Source organism: Harpia harpyja, chromosome 5 (assembly GCF_026419915.1).
Source record: "Harpia harpyja isolate bHarHar1 chromosome 5, bHarHar1 primary haplotype, whole genome shotgun sequence".
NCBI classification, from domain to species: Eukaryota; Metazoa; Chordata; class Aves; order Accipitriformes; family Accipitridae; genus Harpia; species Harpia harpyja.
In genome coordinates this window covers 73,501,558-73,524,217 of record NC_068944.1, presented here as the reverse complement: position 1 = coordinate 73,524,217, position 22,660 = coordinate 73,501,558, and the positions used below count along the sequence as shown (strand labels likewise).

Genomic DNA, 22,660 nt, shown 5'->3' with positions numbered 1-22,660 from the left:
ACCTCATTTTACCCAGGATGACAGAAGATGATCTTAACAAGTCTGTCAAAAGATAAACAGAAAAAGTAAATGACGTTCAGGCTTGAGAGTACTCCTCTGCTGAATGCACTGGCCTCTACAAACTGCTCAAATATATTTTTTATTCTCTTACCTAAGCTCCAGAGGTTAAATGTGAGTAGGCGGTTGCAGGAGGAAGGTGAGGAGGAGTTAGAGCTTTTGGACTCTGGTTTTCTGTTTTGTATGGATCAGTTTGGTTTCTGGCCTGAGGCATTGACTTCTCCCTTAGCTCCTTGTCACTGGCTTTGCAACTGGTCCAGTCTATAAGTAGAACCAGCCATTATTAGCCCAGCATCAGCTGTTAGAAAAGGCACTTTGCTCCAGCATAGTTCAGACTTCAAGAAATACTTTTGCTTTTCCCAAAGGAATACATCTATGTCTATGGTGTACAGGTCTACTTAGTCTCAGGCATGCTGTGATCTCAGTGCCTTCTTTATATTGGACTCATTTAGAAAGCAAACAGCAAGAAACATGGTTATCTGCTGCATTAATTCCATAGACTTCTGCACCACTCCTTCCCGAGAGGAGTTAGCATGTGCTACTGTTTATAAGTAAAAATAAAGCTTGTAAATAATCTCTGAAACAAGTACCCCAATACATAGTTTGACACACACGCACATTGTTTCCTGCACCAAAACCAATGCCCTTTATGTTGTATTTCCTGTTAAGCAGCATGGACAACAGGATCTGGTTGGCATGTCTTCTACTGAAAATTTATCAGTGACTTCAGATGATTTATACTTTCTTCCCCTGAAAGCTTTCTGGAAATGAGAGAGCTGTGTTTCAGCACCAGACTGCTACTATCTGTACAGAATGGTCTACCCAAAGCTATGCTTTATCTAAGGACTGTGCAGAATCCAGCTCTCTCGATGAAGCATCTGCAGTCTTACTTTGGCTCTTGGGCTTCAGCTGAAAACATTTTCAATCTATCTGAAAAAAAACCAAACCAACCAAACAAAAAAAAACACCAAGGGAAAAAAACCAGCAAGACTTGAAATTGCTGCAGATAAGCGAGATCCTTCATCAGGCACCTGGCAAACTTTTTTTCTCCTGTTTACACAAGAAAGGGGTTTCATTTCCTTAGCTTTCTGTATTTTCCTCAACTTTCTATTCTCTTCCCCACTTTCACACATATGTCTATGTGAAAAACAAAGTCGCCTTTCAGGATTTTACTTGTTAACATCGAATTCTTCATTGCCCACATCCAAATCACTGTATGAGAAACAAGAAATCTTGGTGGCAACTGAGATGGGGAAATAATATAACACAAATTTTGCAGGTGGAGAAACTAAGACACAGATACTGAATTTTTCAGTGCCTTAAGCTTGTTCTGCTCTGGGAAGAGGGAACAGAATCAAAGGGACACAGGGTATTTAAAGGTTTCAGGCATGACCTAGTTCTGCTCTGCTCCACTGCATTGATGAATCAGGACAACCCTGGCCATCCTTGAGCAATTTTCTCTTGCCTAAATTCTTTTATTCCCAGGCATTCTTCTATTCCTCAAAAGCATGACTGATATAGATATATGTGATACACACATTGTACTACCCTGTGCACCTTGAATCTGGGTGCAGATCATGCAGGTCAATTTTTCTACAATTGTAAGTGTAGCTGGCACCTACTAATGGGCAGCTTATATCTGAAACTGCCACAGATGTAATCCTGGGTAGTAAAGTTCATGACTTATTTTCCCTCTCCATCCTATTTGCAAATAAATTAATCTGTAGAAAGAAAATGGAATATTTATGCAGTAAAGAGCTATTGCTTCCATAATATGTTTATTAAAAGAATACTGGTTTATATTTTTTTTCCTCTAGGAACTCTTGCATAATAACTGGATGATTTTTCCTTTGAATTTTCTTTTCTTTATTACTGTTTGTTATGTATCTGCAAAGATAAACCTCCATTTTGACATGCCATTCTCCTGAGCTACCAGCTGAGAAGTCACATAAGAAAAACCTGACTATTTCTGAGTCAAAAAAAAAAAAACAACCAAAGCCAACCACCCCCCAAAAATCCCACCCAAAACTAAATAAATATCACCACATGACTTACCTATTTCAGGTTTTATAGCAACTAAGGTTAAGTTCAGGACAAATGAACCAGCATTTTCCAGCAATCAAAATCACTAGAAATTTCAAAACAGATTCCCCCTCTGACTCTGGGATCTAGGGAGAGATATCTGTTTCCATTACAAATTTTATTTTAATAAATCTTATCAGTTTTACCCAAGATGCTCAGAACATTTTACAGTCACTGATTATAACATTAGTGAAACTCTTTGTGTAAGAGAGAAACATGTCTAGAGGAGCACAGTCCATAAAAATCCATATATTATTCTCAAAAATAAATAGCAGATCATTCATGTACCCTATAGCCACATGCCAGTAGTAATTTGCCAAAAGCTATATTAAAATTTTGAGTTAAACACTGAGGGAAATCAGTGTTGTGCATTACATCTTTCCTGATCTGTGGGAGTTAGAAGGAAGTTCCTGGTGAAATGCAAACAGTGCAGTCAGTGGAGAATGTGACAGTTTGATTCTGAGGTGTATTATTTCTATGGGTCTTACTTATATTTTTCATTTTTTTAAATCAGTAATATTTTATGCATAAGGGACTGAGGAAAAAAGAAGTGATTTCTCCATAGGATCCAGCCTCAATGGGATGCAAGTTCATTTCCTGAACTGCCACTCCTGGTTCAGTCACAAGATTATAATTTCTTGTCATTAGAAATGAGGTGATGATGTGTTTTGTTTGGTTGGTTGTTTTTTCACAGTTTGACCATTTCATATAGTGCAAGATAGGTTTTCTTCCCCGAGCAAGATTCAGGTCCCAATCTGTTAATTTTTTTGCCCCATTCTGCTGAAAACTACAATTTGTGAAGAAATTAAGTTTTGCTTACTAAAAACCCCAAAAGGTCTTCATTTTGAAAAAAGTGAATGAAAAATTAAAAAAACGTTATTTCATTTTGGGGCAATTTAATCTCAAAGGGAATATTATGTTTTATTAAACTTGCCTAAAGCATTTATTCTGAATTACTTCAATAACACATTTGAATTAACATTTATCAAGGCCAATGCATTTCTTATGCTAGGGAACTGTCATCTTGTTTATATGTTAGAGAATTGTCCAAAGAAGATAAAAAACAGGGAATGATTGTTTAACAATTTGTGCCATACAAGAACTAAGAGGTGCCACATTCAATTCTCCAATAGCAGGGTCAAAACAACCAGAAAGTGCAGCACATATTACAACGTGCAATTCATTCCAAAAGATGTTACAGAGGCCAAAAGTATAAATCAGAAAGGCATGGACACAGATTCATAGAGGATAACCATGACTGCTGGAAATAATTGCCTGAATATAACCTCTGAGTCAGAAAGTTCTTAATTTTTTATTGATGGTATCTTGCAGGCTATACCACAGGAAACAACTGGACTTTTCAAGGCAGCTTACTATAGTATGTGTCCATAGATGGCTGCTGTAAGAATTGTGAGACTCCTCTGAAGGATAAAGACATCTCATGGAGGGGCCTTGAGCACAAGTCTTATGAGGAGCGGCTGAGGGATCTGGGGCTGTTCAGTCTAGAAAAGAGGAGGCTGAGGGGAGACCTTATCGCTCTCTACAACTACCTGAAAGGGGGTTGTAGTGAGGAGGGTGTTGGTCTCTTCTGTCAGGTGTCTGGAGATAGGACAAGAGGAAATGGCCTCAAGTTGAGGCAAGGGAGATTTAGGTTAGATATTAGGAAAAATTTTTTTACTGAGAGGGTTGTCAAACATTGGAATGGGCTGCCCAGGGAAGTGGTTGAGTCACCATCCCTGGAGGTATTCAAAAAGCAAGTGGACAGGGTACTCCAGGGCATGGTTTAGGGGGCATGGTTAATGGTTGGACTTGATGATCTTGAAGGTCTTTTCCAACCGAAATGATTCTATGATTCTATGATTCTATGATAAGGTCATCAAAAGAACAGCTCTAAAAAAAAAAAAATAGGCAAAAAAAATTGTTTCTTTCACAGAAAATATTAATAATTCTGCACACATGTTCATTCTCTCAGACACATTACCTCTTTTAACTTTTTTATCCTGACTCCAAATAAAAGTTAAGGTTAACATACAGGATGATGATCTAAATGTTGATATTAAATCAATGCTATTAAGTAGATAGTCCAAATGGACATGTAAATAGCCAAGGTTCAAGATTCATACAAATAAGTATGGTTGCAGGAATAATTGGTAAAAATAAATACAGAAAAAGAATTGATGTAGCTAATTAACCTGTTATTGCTAATAAAAATTGTCTGCAAGTATTACGTACTTCAGAAAGCGTTAAAGGAACCTCAACAGTTTGTAAGCCTTCCAGTTAAACTTTGCCTCAACAGACAGATGACATTTTGGCAGGTTTCCCAAAAAAGGTTTTTGTTTTACAGTGCTATGTGAAATCAATTTCCATAAAACCAAAAGATTAAAATCCCTTCTCTGCTGTAAAAGCAAAAGATAAATAAATAAAAAACGCATTAAAAAGTGCTTTTCTCGGCCTTAAAACCTTTGAAAGCTTTGCTAATATTCAAATGAGGAGTTTTTTGTGTGCAGGCAACATTTGTTTAAGCTTCTCTCTCTGATACCCACGCAATCATCTTTTATTTCTGTTTCTTGAGCCTTTCCAGCAGACCAGGGCAGAAAACATCATCCAATAACAGCTGAAATTATTCAGAGCAGTGTTTCTCCCTTGGCTGTTTGAAATTACTTTCATTTATTTATTTATTTTTATCTTGGATATTGCATGTAGGAAATACATGGAAAGACTTCATGCTGCTTAGCCAGCTGGAAATTCCTTGGATCACATAAATTAATGCATACATAAGCAAGGCCAGATATGTGCTAAGGTCTTCTACAGCACCCTACCCCTTACAGGATGTCTGGATGTCTTTTTTGTCAGTATATGAATGCTAAGTGATATATAGCAAACAGCAGTTTTGACTTAGGGGCGAGGCAGGGATTTGTGATTAACCTTCTGAAACTGGTCCAGTTCCTAATTTTGCTTGAGATTCTTTTTCTGATGTTGCACACATCAATGAGTTTCCCTGCACATCAGAACCTCACCTGTTATTCGGGTGATAACAAGTATTGCTGCACATCTCTTTTGTCTTGGATCCTTAGCATAAGCATCCTTTCTTTTGTCGTATGTTTTTGTACAGCAGCCAGGACTCTTACCTGTCCTTAAAAATGAATCAGGTGTAGATATCCATGAATTAAGACTGATCTGAGCTGTTGTGGCCCTGTGCATCTACATAGAGGAATAGCCTCAGATTGGAAAGTTTTGGCAAAATGAATGACACTGCCCTGTGGCTTTTAGTTCTGGCACATCATGATTTTAAAATGTTTTTTGTGCTTCTTGGAAGTTTTTGTTCATTCAAGGAGACCAGGTCTCCTGGGTATGATGTAATTTGGGATGCCTGGATGGGTATCAGGTGCCTCTGGATGGTGATCCCAGTCTGGAAGCTGTAGCATGAACTCGGTGGCATTACCTCTGCATTGAGCACAAACAGCAAATGTGTTTTTCTTGTCTCTGAAGTTCATTATTTCAATTCCACCTTTGCCTACATGCTTTTTAGGAACACTTATGGTTACTTGCATCACCATTTAGACTCAGTAATTTGGCTCATTATATTCACCACAAGTAGCCTGATTTCTCTCTTGAAATCTTGATGTAGTTTATGTACAGCACATGTTATCACAGGGACTAACAGTGGGGTTTATCTCACCTAACTTCAGTTGTTTATGAGGCAGTCATCCTAGCCTCTCTTTATAGTCCACAATAAGAAATAAGCAATTTGAGGGTGAAATTTGTCTGACCTATTTGATATCACTACTTCAGAAAGAGATGACTCATACCACGGAAATGCCAATTCCTCTCCAGCAAATATAAAGGCAGCCTACATCATTAGCTGGGATGTAGACATTTGCTCAGATTAATCCAGAGTAAGAGCCTTAGCTATGCATCAGGACTCTGGTGAGCTCGATGCTGAGTAAACACCAAACAAGATGTTCCACTCTTAATGGGTTCATGCTATAAGATAGGAGACGTACAGATACAGTCAGAAGAGAACACTGTGACCACACTAGTCAGCACTGAGAGGTAATGACCTCAGCACTAAAACAAATTAAATTCTGCCTGGTTTTTGAGGAAGAATTTGGATAACAGAGAATTCGTGTTGCACATGGGTATGGGAGAACGCATCCCAAATAAATGGACTGCAGCCAGCAAAATGAAATGCAATTTTTGGACTGAAGTCTTCTCATTTTAGTACTGGAAGGTTATGTAATGAGACAGTGAGAAGTGGGAACTAAACTTCCAACCTGTAGTAAAAGATTGCGATGAGCTATAAAGGATATGGATAGTGAAGAGAGGTCGTGCACAGTTCAAAGAGGAAGGCTAATATGGTTAAAGCCAGAGAGAAAGATGTTGCATCAATCAAGATGCAAGGTGATGAGAAGTTGGATAAGAGTATTATCTATGTGGGTAGACAGAAAGGTTCTATTGTTGAGATGTTATGCTGGAAAAACATCTGTAAGACAGCAGAGAAAGGACTCAGTGAAGGATAACACTCAAGCCACTGGACTGAATGCCAGGAAAGCAAACTCCATTCACATCATTTGAGCTAGTGCATACTGGACAATGTTCATTCTGAAAGGGAAACGTGGACTTACACTGTTAGCTTGAAATAAAGAAAAGCAAAAACCACCACCACCAAAACCAAAACTGCAAACATTTTCTAAGAAAGGAAATAGCACTGGGACAACAATGACTTTTCTCTAACAATGCTGCTCTGATTATTTTTCTTCTCTATTTTTCTTCTTTTAGTTTTGCTCGTCCAGGGAAAGGTTCATGGCTTGGTAAAGGCAACCTGGAGGCGGGACCAGACCAGTCCAGTATGTCATTAGAAAATCTGGTGTTTGGAGCTGGCTACTGCAAACCCACTTCTTCAGAGGTAAGGAGGATGAACAATGATGTCTTACTTCCATTTGGTCACACAGAGTGTCCACATTATCTGTGAAGAACGTGCCCTGGTTTATATTGCTAGTAGGGGGATTTTGTTGGAAGAAGAACCCTTCAAACATTTCTGCATGAGCCACCTGGCACTTGGATACACTGTTCCTTGGTGTTCAGTCCCCACCTATATGAACCATTTCAGAAAAGTTCAAGATGCATGGATATACCCCTGAAAGCCAATGATACTTTTAAGGCAGGATTCACCTGACCAGGTGTCTCCTGTAAGGTGAAATTAATTATTCAGTAAAAGATCCTTGCTTTCAGGTCTCATGTTAGACAGCCAGAGGACTTGAGTCATTATTACGGATGTTGTGAAGGAAGGGTTGGTGTCTGGAGTATTGAGTATTGTGTGTGTTGGTGACGGGGTGTTACGCACATTGCCTTACTCAAGGCAGATCCCACAGTTAGTGTATGCCTTCGATCTTATTACTTACCGCAGGTGACGAGGAGAGCTTGTTGTGCAATTTTTAGTACAAAGTTGTTTGTTTGGAAAATAATGATTAATTGTTTTAATTTGTTTGTTTGTTTACGTGCTAGCTTTGAGGTGGTTTTTTTGTCAGAAATGCTTCCTCAGATCTAGAAACTCAACCCAGAATATTGGAATCATTAACTTGTTAGGAAACCCTGATTTAAGGGTTCTGATTAACATGCTGCCCTCAGCTTCCCTCAACCTTTCCTGTCAAAGCTGTTCTCTTCTGTATAAATATTAAAAATATGCTAGCCTACAGCTGCTAGTGCAGAAGAACTACAAGGGAATTAACTCAGGCTGAGAGAATGTTTGGCCTGAGGCTGCTATCCGAACCATTGGGTCATTGTATGCTTTTGGTAAACAAACTGACCTCAACCTCTGCCTCTCTGGTAGACAGTCACATCATATAAATTTAAATAACTGATTCAAGTGTTTGTCTTTGTAGACTAATCTCTGTGCATCTCTGTACATCACACGAGAGAGGCTTCTTTGGAAAGTGGTTCCTACTTTTCATTATCCTCTGGACAAATCTCTATTGTAAGAAGCTAAATGGAAAGGTTAACTCTCCACTCCCATTTTTTCTTTTACTTTCCATCGAAAAATCTTAGTCTGCTGTGAGTAGGAAACCTTATTTCCTTCCCAAATGTTTTCCTTAGCTGCAAACTCTATTTTCTACCTATTTCTGTTGACTAATCTTCTTTGATTACAGGACTTTTTTTTCTTCTTTTCTTTTTTTTTAAATGACAGCATAATTGTGGTGGGTTGACCTTGGCTGGATGCCAGGTGCCCACCAAGCTGCTCTACCACTCCCCTCCTCAGCTAGGCAGGGGGGAGAAAATAAGAAGGAAAAACTCATGGGTCAAGATAAAGGCAGTTTAATAAAGCAAAACTTTTATTCTCTACTTCCCTTCAGCAGGTGATGTCCAGCCGCTTCCCAGGAAGTGGGGCTACAGTACACATAGCAATTGCTCCAGAAGACAAACATAGTAACGAATGCTCTCCCTCCTCCTCCTTTCTCTTAGCTTTTATTGCTGAGCAGACATCATACAGTATGGAATATCCCTTTGGTCAGTTTGGGTCAGCTGTCCTGGCTATGTCCCCTCCCAAGATCTTGCCCACCCCCAGCCTACTGGTGATGGGAGATGTTGAAGAGACAGCCTTGATGCTGTGCAAGCACTGCTCAGCAGTAGCCAAAACACTGGTGTGTTATCAACACCTTTCTAGCTACCAATACAGAGCACAGCACTACGAGTGCTGCTATGGCGAAAATTAACTCCATCTCAGCCAGACCCAACACAATAATTACTATCCTAGCAGGTGACCTGTTAAATACCAAAATGAAAGCAGTCTGTCATGAACTGGCTTTAGCACTCTGCTACCCTGCAAGTCATCAGAACATCATACACCAAGCAATCATAAATATAATGCGACACATTCCACCTCCACATGGTCAGATGTGCATTTTCTTACCTTCAGAGACCTCTGTAAGTCATGAGATCTGTTCTTGATCTGAGCATTTTAATTTAATAGACTGTGATGGCCTTTTTGCATATGCTATCCATGATGTATGATAATGAGCAAAGACTATTTCTCTTGGTTTCATGTAAAAAATAAAAATTCAGAGCTAGAAAAGAAACTGCTGTGGGGATAAACCTAACTCCAAGTGAGGGCCTTGTGACTGACTGCTGGTTTATGTGTGAGTTCATATCAAGCCATAAGGGATTGAAGGAAGAGAAGTAGTATTTCTTACAGTGCTGCAATGCTTTGCACTGGTCAAGTTTACTTCCCTTTACAAATTTGTAAATTCCATTCCAGGATGTTTGAATGTGTTTGTTAAATGTAACTTCAGTTGGACTATAGACCTGTCCAGGTTTGGGGAATTTTGCAATCGCTTTCGGTGGGCATGAGAATAGATCCTACCCTTTTCATTAGGTGAAAACTGCAGACCTCTCTACTCACTTTATATATATTTTTGGTTGGACCTTGCCCACTGCATGTCTAAATTAGTAACTGTTGAATACCTAAACTCAAGATATACCACACGTTTTTTTTGTTTGTAAGCTACTCTGATTTGATGCAACTGGCTAAATCTAGGCTAGAACAATTAATATATCATGTCTTGCAAGGCAGACAAAGCTTCACTGGGCAGCAGGACATGGGAAAATGAATTTTAAAGAGATGTTGGTTAGTTCCTTTTTATGTCGTAAAATGCAGTGAAACAGTTAATATTGGTCTATCCTGTTTTTTCTTTTTTGTTTTGTTTTCATCTCTGCAAAGCTGAGTTTGGATCCTTCTAATTTCATGTACATTTCTGTGTTTTCTTTGATTGAGAAGTCTCCATGCTTAAGCTCTTAAGATGCATCTCCAGGGCAAGTGTCTTCTGTCTGATGTCTTTTCTAGGGAACAGAATCCAATTGTTCAGTTCTCTGTAATACTGCTAACAGTTGAGACTTTCCTTATTTGAGATTTGCCTGTTGTGAGTAAACCAAAAAGAGCTTTTTTTCCCCCACAGTTGCAGCCAGATTGTTTTTCCAGAATACTTCCATTTAAGCGGAAGCTTGTAATGGGTAGGAACTCTAAATCATTCCTATTGCACCCTCTTCCTCAAGTCCAGGAGATGCATGGCTTAAAACCTCAGTGAATTGGTGGTTCACTGGGTCTGAGGTACTTACAAACTCTGCAATTTATTCAATTTCATAGGTTTGGCACAAATTCTACAAAGTCATGAAGCAGACTGGCTTACAGAAGTAAACTTTGCCCTCACTAGTGTCATCACAGTCAGTAGATGTGCTAGTAGCGTGGTGTATTTGGTTTATGTGGCAAGGTTTTGGTAGCAGAGGGAGATGGGAGCAAGGGTGACTTCTGTGAGAAGACACCAGAAGCTGCCCCTGTGTTAAACAGAGCCAGCTCCAGATGGCTCCAAGATGGACCTACTGCTGGCCAAAGCTGAGCTCATCAGTGGTGTTGGTAGCATCTATGTGATAACATAGTTAAGAATGAGGAAAAAATGCTGTGCAGCAGCTGTGAGAAAGAAGAGTGAGAAAATGTGAGAGAAACAGCCCTGCAGACCCCCAGGTCAGTGCAGAAGGAGGGGAGGAGGTGCTCCAGGCACCGGAGCAGAGATTCCCCTGCAGCCCGTGGGGAAGACCATGGTGAGGCAGGCTGTCCCCCTGCAGCCCATGAAGAACCCCATGACAGAGCAGGTGGCTGTGCCCTTAAGGAAGGTGGTTTTAGATTTGTTCTTATTTCTCATTCTACTCTGTTTAATTGGTAATAAATTAAATTAATTTCCCCAAGTAGACTCTGTTTTGGCTGTGACGATAATTGGTAAGTGATCTCCCTGTCCTTACCTTGACCCATGAGCTTTTTGTTGTATTTTTGTCCCTCTGTCCTGTTGAGAAAGGGGAGTGATAGAGCGGCTTGGTGGGCACATGGCAGCCAGCCAAGGTCAACCTACCACACATGGTTCAGACAAGATTTGAACACATAGCTTCAGTAGAGTAGTGGCCGGATTTACAGTAGTGCTAAGCCTTCAGAAAAGCCAGAATTGTGCTGAAATCTGATGTTAATACTACTAAGTCATGTTTTCCAGACATCTCTTGAATACAAAGTAGAGGACTCATATCTTGACATAACTCTAGGTCATACATCCCATTTTACCTCTTTCTTCCTCATAAAACACGGGTGCATTAGAAAGCTAATTGTCTTTTTAGGCCCATAGATTGACTGTGGAAGTAGTTGATTTGCTTTTTCCTTGCTGACAATGCAAGTGACTACCTTGATTTCTAAAGAAAGTCCGTTATCAATCATCAGCTCCTCTTGCCAATTCCTGAGCTGATCTTCTGTGTTTGGGCTGCAGAGGTGCTACTGCTTAATGATAGATCCTGAATGCTCCTCATTCTGCACTTCTGACTTCTCAGTGTGGAGACTAATTAAATGCCAGTGGCTTTGGACTGTACATGTGCATTTTCCCTAGCTCTCCCCAAGTGGCTTCTGAACACCGCTGACAGTTTCCTCATGTCCTGGCTTAGCAGAGTAGTTATAATAATTAATCCTATTTAAGTTTTGTTGTTTTTTTTTTTAAGTTTTCCTCTCTCCTCCCAGTCATCTACCCAGCAAACAAGGATCTTCCCTTTCTCCATTCCTCCTTCCTTCCCTCTCTAGTATTTTCTTTCTATCTATACTATACTTTGCCTTTCAAGCACAATTAAGACAACAAAGATATTTCTTAATTAAATATTTTTTTGTTGTCAGATTAATATGAAGGAAGATGCTTTTGTGGTCAAAAAACTAGTAGAGAACAATCTACAGAATAAGAAAACGTGCTAGTACTTTCCCAAGCCCTCTTCAGCCCATAACCTATACTCACAGGGAATATATATCACCGTAGATTAACAGTATGTTCAAAATAGGATCATATCTACCGCAGGCTTGGGAGACCTAGTGGGATGAAACAGACTCATGAGCTGTGTGTGACTGGCTTCCCTCAGGGACATCTGAATTCCCCTTTGGGTCTGCTAAATTGCTTTTCCTTGTGAGGAAGTTCAAGGGGTTGTTTCGGATGTTACAAGGTCTGTATATGAACCTCACACTGACTCATGCTTTCAGGTGATCTCAGCAGCTGTAAGAGTCGGACACCGAAAAATACAGATCCTACATCTACAATAAAATAAAAAGAAAATGTTCCTTGCGGAATTGAAAATTGAATGGTCACTTACACTTCAGGAGTTTTATGCCTTACCCTGTGCCACATACCTCTTCTGTACCCACTGTTGTCAGGCTGTTTTAATGTCTTTGAAATATTGTGCATTACGTGCCTGCTGTGTTATAATCAAGTTGTGTCAGTGACATACTGGGTGTTATTAATAAACCATACTCACAATAATCTTATTTTCACCTGGATAGCAGTTGCACTGCAGATTAATTGACTTCTAAGTAATCAGATTTATTAATCATATAACTTCCCATTAATAAGGCACTGGTGTTTGATAAGAGGTGTTCTTCTTCCATCTAGCATTGACGTAGCTATCCCAAAAGACATAAAGTTTATGCCTGGCATAATACAAGAACTAGGAGTGTCATTCAAATAAAATTGTGTTGATGATAAGAGTTCTTTTCCACAGACAGTTTGCTAATATTTTCTTCTTTTCAGCAACATATGAAAACCTAGGCTGTTTCAGCCTAACACCAAAGCATTCTTCAAACCCACATTTTTATATCACATGGGAGTCATTTGTGTTTTATTCTTCCTTTCTTCTGTATAGTTATAGCTCTTTGGCCACAATACTTCACTTTTTCAGGTCTTGAAAAAGGAAGGTTCTGCATCAGAGAATAGCCCATGTAGGATCCATTATGGGGATTGTAGTATGCCCTGAAATCCCAGTTTAGCTGGGAGAAGAGGAATACATAGCTGCAAACTTCATTCCTCTTCAGATATAGGAACCTTAATGTAGAGATTCCTGTTATCCTTTTTCGTATTTATTGGCACCGCAGACGTCTTTCTAACTTAATTCCATTGTTCCTTTTTTTTCCTAGGGCTCCTGCTGTGTCCTGACCCCAAAACAAAATTGTTTGAGAAAGAAGGGGGGCAGGGGGGAGGAAGAGAGAGGGAGAGAGGGGGAAAGGGGAAGGCTGAGGGAGAGGGGTACGGGTGAGGGAAGGCAAGGCAAGGCACAGAATAAAACGATGTTAGCTTTGCAAAAGCATTAAAACTTTGCAAAAGACTAAAACTCTGCTGCTTCATTTTAAAGGAAGGGGAATGTGTATTTTTCTGTTTGAAACTATCAGACGTTCTCTACTTCCTGCTAGAAAAAAAGGCACCTGATGTTTAGAGGGCTGTGAAGTTGCCAAGCCTTTTTTTAATTTCTTTTTTTTCTTTTTCTTAACTACATACCAAGGGGGATGTTTTACAAACAATGCCTGATTATTTACAAACCTGAGGCATAGTTAAGATTCTGATTTTACCTATTTAGAACTTGAGTATGTAAGATAGCTGGCATATATTATTCAACATTTAAAAAAAGATCAAATTTTAAAAAACTCCAGTATTCAAAATAGCTTTTACTTATAATTACTCCATATAACTAATCGAGACTGCAGAAGTGTAGTTTACATCAGAATTTCATCTGGAATTGTTAATTTTACAAGGAAAAGGGGTTTTTTTTGGTCTTAGACTTCTCTGCTTTGGTGTGAGTGTGATATGGAAAGCACGTTTCATGTGTTAGCATGTGTGATTTTAAAGGAACAGGATTCTTTCAGTGTCTTGCTTATGCAAATGGTGATTAGTTGTGATTGGGACTTCAGCACAAGTCCAACGCATAATTATTCTGAAATAGTAAGAGAGCTGATATACTGTTCTTTATAAGGTATAATGACAAGTACCTTTAATCAGTGTGTTCAGGGCACCATTTGTGATAATTACTGATGAAGTCTTTAATCTCCAGTTGCCTGAAGATAAATGGCTGATCTTTAGAAAGAACTAAATGATTTCCTAGCTGTAGCAGAAAACATGGTAACTAATAATGTGACAGTAACTGGTTTCTTTAATCATTGGCATATTTCTTTTCTGTGGCTCTTACTTTTTGATCTGGCATATGCAGGGTACAGCAAGGCAATGATCTGCATTATGATAGAGTTCAAAACTGAGATTAATTTGGGATTAGGCCTAAAACATGATGTTGAAAAGCTTTGCAATCTTTTCATTGTGGGTGTTTGATGAAAATATCATGAAATCATCTGGAGATTCTTGTGAAACTCCAGACGGGACGGTGACAGAGCCTCCTTCTGGAGCAAATCCTCAGGAATTGCTCATATTGGACTGATAATCGGTTCCTTTTGAAAATCAATAGAATTTGCATAGGAAGTTCCACTTTTCATATCTATTTTTTTGCTATTTTTCTGCAATGCTTATGTATTGGAAAGAATCAGATTCCTGCATTCTCTTTACAAATCTCCCTGTTTCTCTGCATACCACTGTGAAAAAGTCAGTCACACCTAGACTTGTATTACTGAAAAGTAGTTTTTTTATGGCTAATTTAGACTAGTTGTGCATGGTAAAATGCAGACTGAGCATGGAGAATTTATTTCTCCTTCACAGCTACTATTAGAGTTACATACTGAAGAACTTATTTGGCTCCCATCACCATAATTTCTCACTTTAGGCCTGAAATCCACTGATATGGTTTGTACAGTCATTCACTTGACCAACATTCTTTCAGTTAAAGTTTTCCCTTTCTACAGATTTCAACATTGATTTTTGAGGAATTTTGTAGGAGGGGGCTTGGGACAGATGTTTCTTTCTTTCTTCCCTGAAATGGAGTGCATGAGCATAAGGAACAGCCTTTCTACTCTTCACTTTAGGAAGTGGACTTGGCTGCTCTCTACCTTTTGATAGAGTGCTTTATGATTCAGTTTTTCTTTCTTCTCAGTATTTTTTTCCATGTGGTACTTTGTTGAAAAATTATCTTTATATGCCCTAAAGAACACTACAATAATTCCCACTGACTGATGATGAAAGAGTTCTTGAAAGGAGACCTAATCAACTCTCATAGCTTCCAAGCTGATGGCCTTTCCAACAGGAGCACAGAAGCCAACAACACCACAGTCAAGATCCATCATCTGGAAGCTAACCCTTTGCTATTGGCAGGTGTCCCAGACAGCAGCTCAGGGACTGGGGAATGAGAAAAGAGATTCCCTCTTTTCCAACCACTTTGTCTTGTTTTGTGGAAACAAATCTTCAAGTGACAGCAAGAGCCTGTACCTCTGTTCAAAGTCATCACGCCAGTCATAATGACCCAAGAATCAGTTTCACAGTTAATATGAATTGTAAGTTTTGGTGCAGTCCTTGGGAGGAACACTTAGAAGCGCAGTGCCTGCAACATCAGCTTGTGCACAAATGATTGCCCCTCCTCCAGTGATCTCACGAAGTTCTCTGAGGAACACATTTCAGCAGTCTGACAAACAGAAAAAGATGGGCTAAGAGAATAGAGATGGGTCAGTGTGTTATGAGTCTCAGAAGTATTGCCAGAGAGAGGTGAATAACATTAGACAAAAGTTTAGCCAATATAGATAAAGCATTTTTTGAAGCTTCATGGCAAGATAAGAATAATTTTAGAAGCTCTTCAGTACAAGAATAACTTCTCCCAAAGTTGATTTGACTTAATCACATGTTCAGAGTCCATGCTGGGATGTTTTGATGAGTGGCAAAACCAAAATAAAATTGGGGGGGCAGAATTGGGTAATACTTCAAGGAAGCTTTTGGCATAACTGAGAAAGGTGTGGGGGTATTCAGGCAGTTAGACATGAGTATTTGGGTGAGAATCTGGGTCTATAGATTTATTTAGGGTAAGCTAGACACAGCCAGATGCATATGAGCTTACACTACTTCATTGACTGGCACAAACCTTGAAAACCAAGCTTCCAGTCAGTCTGGTTTTACAATAGTATTTACCTCTGCTGTTCCCAGTTTCATAGTGTGGTATTTGAGTAGGGTCTGGTGCATTGATTCTGTCTGTGCACTCTGTCACTATATTATCCCAGGATAGTTGGATGTGTCATGAAGTGTGAAGGAGCTGCAGTATCATTCATCTGTAGCCTCTGGTTTCTAGTAAGTCAGATAAGGTCAACAGCCTGTTCCCATCCTTTTCCTCCTTGTCATGTTCATAGAATCATAGAATAGTTTAGGTTGGAAGTGACCTTTAAGGATCAGCTAGTCCAACCCCCCTGCAGTGAGCAGGGACATCTTCAACTAGATCAGGTTCCTCAGACCCCATCCAACCTGACCTTGAATGTTTCCAGGGATGGGGTACCTACCACGTCTCTGGGCAACCTGTTCCAGTGCTTCACCACCCTCATTGTAAAAACTTTCTTCCTTATATCTAGTCTAAATCTACCCGCTTTCAGTGTAAAGCCATTACCCCTCCCCTTGTCCTCTCACTACAAGCCCTATTAAAAAGTCTGTCCCCATGTTTCTTATAAGCCCCCTTTAAGTATTGAAAGGCTGCAGTAAGGTCTCCCAAGATGTTCCAGAGAAAGCCATAAAGTCAGTTGAAGGCACTATATGTCTGCCCTTTGATGACCCAAACCAAAAGTAATTGTCATCTCACAAGTTTTTGTTAGGTCGTGAAGCAATCTGCAACATCTCTGTTGGAATTAGGTCTACCTGGCATTAGTAGACAAAATTGGCTGATGAGAAGCAAGGGAGAAAGCCTGAACAGGACAGAGGAGTACCTCCAAAGCAGTGTTAAATCATGTTCCTGGTGGTGGTAAAGCACTGTTTCTGCTCTACATATTGTGTTTCTTTTATAAACAAATACAGTTTGACTCTCCAGAGCTGTCAGTCAAACCTTCTTTCTCCTCTACTGAACTTACTAGAAGTATTTTATTTAAAAAGATAAAATGATGGCCTGCAGAATAAATGGTAAGCTACTCATGGCTCATGAAATTTGACTGTCTTTGAGTGTAAATTACTTGAGGGCTGGTATATGTACTGTGCATAATACAGGACGTGTCGACTGGGCTAGGAAAATGAACCTGTGAAAATGTAATAATTCTGCAAATTTATACAGCTCCAGCTATTCAAAAGTTCCCCATTTTGTTACAGTAAATTATAGCAAATTAATATAATTGCCTTAAAGTAACATACCCAGGAAAGTTTCTGATTAGCCATTACTTCTGTTTCAGTGTTAAAATAGCAATTGTAGATTTTTGAAGTGATAAAAAGGTCTGTATATTGTTTTATAATTGGCTTTGCAATTTGATGTATGTTTGCATGCACGTCAAAGGGCTATAAATGATTCATTGCCTGGGAGTGTCATAATTGAAGACTTCAGGAATGCAGCATAATGACAGCATTAGACGTTGAGCTGTTTCCTGGCAGCAAAAGGCACAGAAACCACATTCCCCAACATCAGAAAAAAAGACAAGCTTTATAGCACCTAGGCCAAAGCTGAGCAGTTCTTATGCAGACTGATTGTTTGCAAGAAGGAAGGTGCCTGTAAGCAGAGCTGTAATGATTATTTTGGGGTGTGATTGGTTGAAATAAAGTAATACTCCAGAAAAAAACAGGTTGTGAAACACTGCTAAGAGAAAAGTCCAATGGATTTTATTTGATCACTTTGAAAACTTGAATTATCTGAGTGATGGAACTCTCTTAGCCACAGAATTATCTTCAGCAAAATAACTGGGGAAGGAATGGAAGTTGATTGGTCTTACTTGGTTTTACAACAAACCTTGGAGTAGGATCTTGCAAGAGATCTTCTGTTGATTATTTTTCACAATACAATAATGGACAAAAATTCAGGTAACCTGAAAAATAGCATATTTAGAACCAATAAAAAGATTCTTTTTTTCTCCATTTTCATAGACCATAACATAGCTGGTATAAAACATTGCCAGAAGGTGCTTCTGTGATCTTTGTAGGATTTGCCACAATTCTGCAAAATGACAGCACTGACAGTTCCTACAGTTCTTGTTCAGAAAGGATGGGAACTGTGAGGGCTGTGGCATAAACCAATATTTGGGCAATTTGAGGAAGACTTTGCCTGAAAGCATGCAATTTCTGAAGTTGTCAGGGCTTAAGTTTGGATTTTCTTTTCTTTGTTTACCTCTGTCTCCTCAGTGAGTATTTGATACTTAACTATGATTGGTTGCAAAACACAAGACTCGTTGGACTTGTGATCCAGTTTGACAAAGCCTATATAAATCAGCATATTTGCTCACATCTTCGGGAAAAATGAGTAGTCAATCATAAACCAAGTAGAAAGAGGGGGATATGAGAGAACATTTGCAAATAATAATAAAAAATAATACTGCTATCAATAGAGACATGATTTCTTCCCACCTGCATATGACTCATAGGAACCTACTTGGTAACACTGTGGCTGTGTAACAGACTGAAAGAAACAATAAAATAAAAAATCTCCCTTAGTAACAAAATGTCAAACTGCTTAAAAAAATGAACCCATAAAGGCTGAAGTAATTTGTCACTGCCAAAAGACAACTAAATAACTAAATATTTCCTCTTTAGCCATTGTTTGACAGTGTTACTAATGTTTAAATTTACCAAGCTGAGGAAGAGATCAGAAATAGTGTTGTAATTTTTATCTCAATTTGTGAAGACAGAGCTAATTAACCGGCATGCAGCAGCTACTCTGATTATAGACACCTCCACGCTGAATTCTGGGCAAAGCTCTCAAATACATAGATTTGGGTGGGCATGGCTGGTGCCATGTCCCTTCTCTCCTGTGACTGTGTGATAAAGAATTAAAATGACCCACTAGGAAACTATTTTCATATAATACCTATTGTAAAAGTCATTTCAGAAGCTAAGCCAGTGGGAATGGAATGACAGGATTCGAAGTGATCTTGGCCACCTGCAGAAGAAGTCTGAAAAGAAAACAGTATAATTCATAAACATCCAGTTCATAGGCAGGAATGACAACATATCACAAATCCCAAGAGGCTCATGTCTCTGCACACTTTCTATTAAAATAATTCTCAAGCCTTCTCAGTTTCTTGATGTCACCATGCTATTTTGCAAGAAAGTAGATATGTGTTCCCCACAGCTAATACCAGTGGGTCTTGATTAGAGCAAAGGCCTAGGCCGTTAGATTGATAGGGAATATAGACAAATGCTGTAATGCACAGACATCCTGTTTCGTCTTTTTTTTTTTTTTTTTGGTCCACTGTCTTTGAATTCTAGGTTCCCCAAGAAAAGGAAATATATCTTATTTTATATTGCATGATGCTTGAATAATGGTCCTCAGATTTTGCTTGTGGCAGCATTAAACTCGTAAACGTCTTTTCTGCAAAATATGAATTGGAAATGAGGAAATTAATCACCTCATTTAAGTGGGGCTTGCTTTTTGATAGTCTTTTTAGTATCCTTTCTGCACTTTTGTACTGCCTGGTTCTTTATATATTCCTTTCTTTGGACAGGAGGATCCCTTTCTTTGCCTTTGAATCTTTCCTTCTGTGCAAATGTCAAACACACTTATCTCAATATCCGAGAAGCAAATTCTATTTCTACTTGTAAGTCTTAGAACAGTCATGAAAGAAGAGATACAGAAACAGAATACTACTTGGAGTAACCAGCAATCCATCTCCACACTTTTCTTATTGCACATCTTCTAAAGTGAGACTCCAGCCTTATGTCTTCATCTAATTTCCCCTTCTCCTTCCCCATAGACCAGGATCCATGTCCATTTTGTCACCAAATTCCCCACTTGCTAGCTGTGGGCTCTTTTTGCCTCTGCTCAGCTTATAGGTAATGTTGATACATAGTCAATAGGCTGCATCAATGAACTCACCCTTCAATTCAAATACATTTTTCTAACTCAGGTTACTGATGTGTATAACTTGGGCGTGATTTCTGTATCACCAGCATCATAAGTACCAGAACTTTCTCACTGGTATCTTTTACTCAACCTCCAGATTTGGAACATAGTCTTCAAAATAAACAATTTTTTCAGGCTGCAGTAACACTAAAAATCCATCCCTTATCTTATGACAAGTTGTTGGTCCAGTGTTTGAAGTAATTAACTCTTTCTTCATATATGGACATATTTGTAGCTGAGTATAATTTCATTTTAAGAGAGCAGCAGGATGCAAAGTGGTTGTGCTTTTTTGGCAGCTTCATGTGCTGCTGTTGCAAGGTCTTCACACAACTCAAACACAGTTTTTTGGGAAATTTCACTAGGCTCAAGCTAAGTTTTCATTGTCATGTTCTGCTGCATAAACGGACCGAGATTGGTTGTTATAGGTAGATTTCTTTAATGACACTGCTGAGTTGATCCTGTGCTTAGTGGCAAGATATCAGTCAGGACACTCTTCCTCTGATTCCAGTGATAATACTCCACCTTAAGAACAGGACTTATCAAATGTTTGATCACTGTGATATTGAATTTTGAGGCAATTTCTGTGAACATTTTGGAAGGGCAAAAAAGGAACCAAATTTCAGAAAGCCCAAATGGAGTAGCAGTGGGACAATTACAGTGCAACTTGTGTTATTTCTCAAAAGGGGATGATGTGCAGAGGATGCAGTGTCAGCCTAATTCTCTTCTATGTTGTAGCCCATTGGTATGCTATTTTGCTAATGGGCAGGAGAGCCCAAATTCTGTGGTCAGAGATAGGAATGGGTGATGCGACCGCTGAGTTCAGTCCACCACCTTTGTGGGAAACTGTAAAATAGGCATGTATTATAGTAGGTTGGAATATAATTTCCATATGAACATCCTCTCTGCATCCTACTATTTACTGTTCCCGAGCTTAAAAAATTGTTATGGCATCCTGTGCTATGTTATATGATTCAGCACATGGCAATTTATCTAGCTTCAAAATGTACAGATAAGTTTAAGGTATGTTTTAATTTGTATCTGTAGCGCATTAAGAGGGTGTGCGAGGTCTGTCATGGTGCTTAAGTGACAAGTCTTGAAATGTAAAGCCACAATAATCAGATAACTTGCAATCAGTATTAAAAATGTCTTTAAAAAAAAAGAAAAAAAGAGGGGTGATTCATTTCACTCTGAACAAGGAAATACTTTCTTTCTAAGTTGACCCAACGTGTTCTTTTTTTCCCCATTTGGGCATCGAACTGTAAAATCAATTATTTCTGTAGCTCTAGTCATACGTGAACAGATCAAAGCCTGAAGTCACTTTCTCTCCAGCAGTGACTGGCAGTATTTAATAGGAGCCTGGCATTTCTAAATAGGAAGCTGTGGTCCTTGCTGTTGCTTTTATTAAATAAAGAGCATTTCAGAGTGACCATTTGCTCTGGGTCTCTGCATCAGAAAGCAACACTGAGCCAAGCAGTTCGGTGCATGCAGTATGATAGAAGTTCACTGTGATTAGTAGTATATTGTGACAAACACTATGAGAGAAATGGCATCTGCAAGAGATCTGGTTTTAACTAATTTGTTTGTCAGGTCCAAACCAGCCCACATGCTGTGGCAAAGTATCTTCAGTTGGCTCTTGTATTATCCATGGCCATACCCTCCTGCAGGGAACACTGTGGGGACAACACAAGATGGGACCTTCACTCCCTGCTCACCTCTTCACTTCCATCCCAGGTCCCCCCCCCAGTTCCTGCTTTTTCTCTAAGTTGGAGGATTTCCAAGCTCACACTAGACCCAGACAAATACATGCTCTGGGACTGGTTGTCAGCTCATTGGAGCCAGCAGTTACTGCTGGGTGAAGAATCCAAATCATTATGTCTGAAACTTTTGTACTGTTTGAGGGAAGAAAATATCTATTCAAATTCAGGATGCCCTGCAGTTCTCAGCCTCTGCCTGCACCTGGGAAGACTTGCTCATATGATCTTTCTGAGCATTAGTTTTCTCATATGTAAAACACAGAAAATGGTACTGACTTATTTATGATGTTCAGATTTTATAAATGATAACCACTATATAAAAACAGAGCCTGTTAATCTTTGTGTATTGTTTTTATTGCCATTGATATTTCAGTATTTCCAGGCTAGCATAAACATAACCCCCCAATTAAATCCTGATTCTTGCTCCAAAACCTGGAGAATTAAAAAAGTAAATTAAATTAGAAGCTCTGTTACCTCTAAGCCCTAAAATGTCACAGTTCACTAGGAAAGGACAGTTCAAAACTGTATGAATTACTTTCATTATTTTTTTTTTTAGTAAGCGATGGGGTGGAACTTCTCTGTCCATCTCTGAATTGTCTGCATCCGAGCTTCTAGTTCAATTTTCCTTCATGCACAGTCTGTGGATAGCAAGGAGCATTTCTAAGGGATAATGCATTATAACATCAACATTTGAGATAGAGGGGATGAACTGTGCTCCAAAAATGCCTGTTTCTCTCTATGTGTTATGAAGGGAATCAAGGGTGATAAGCTGAGCTGGACATGTTTACAGTCCAGATATAAAAGTTTTGCTAGATACTAAACTCACCAGTCCTACGTGAGCAAACTGGGACATGTGTTAGAGCTTTGATCATTGCCTATATAATTATTTGCAAACTTTTTAAAACAAAACTATTAGAATGTTATAAAATCCTAGGAAGCACACATTTATTTATTTATTCATGTATTTAGTATCAGACAGTACATAGCACTGATGC

General features: G+C 39.0%; 1 protein-coding gene across 1 annotated transcript in view; it reads left to right on the top strand.

The window, feature by feature from the left end:
- The window catches only part of FAM135B (family with sequence similarity 135 member B), a 212,262-nt gene that overhangs the window by 145,832 nt on the left and 43,770 nt on the right, over window positions 1-22,660 (top strand). Inside the window, exon 7 of the mRNA XM_052788410.1 lies at window positions 6,919-7,045. Within this exon, the coding sequence (XP_052644370.1) occupies window positions 6,919-7,045 (127 nt within the window). The remainder of the gene's footprint in view (window positions 1-6,918; window positions 7,046-22,660) is intronic.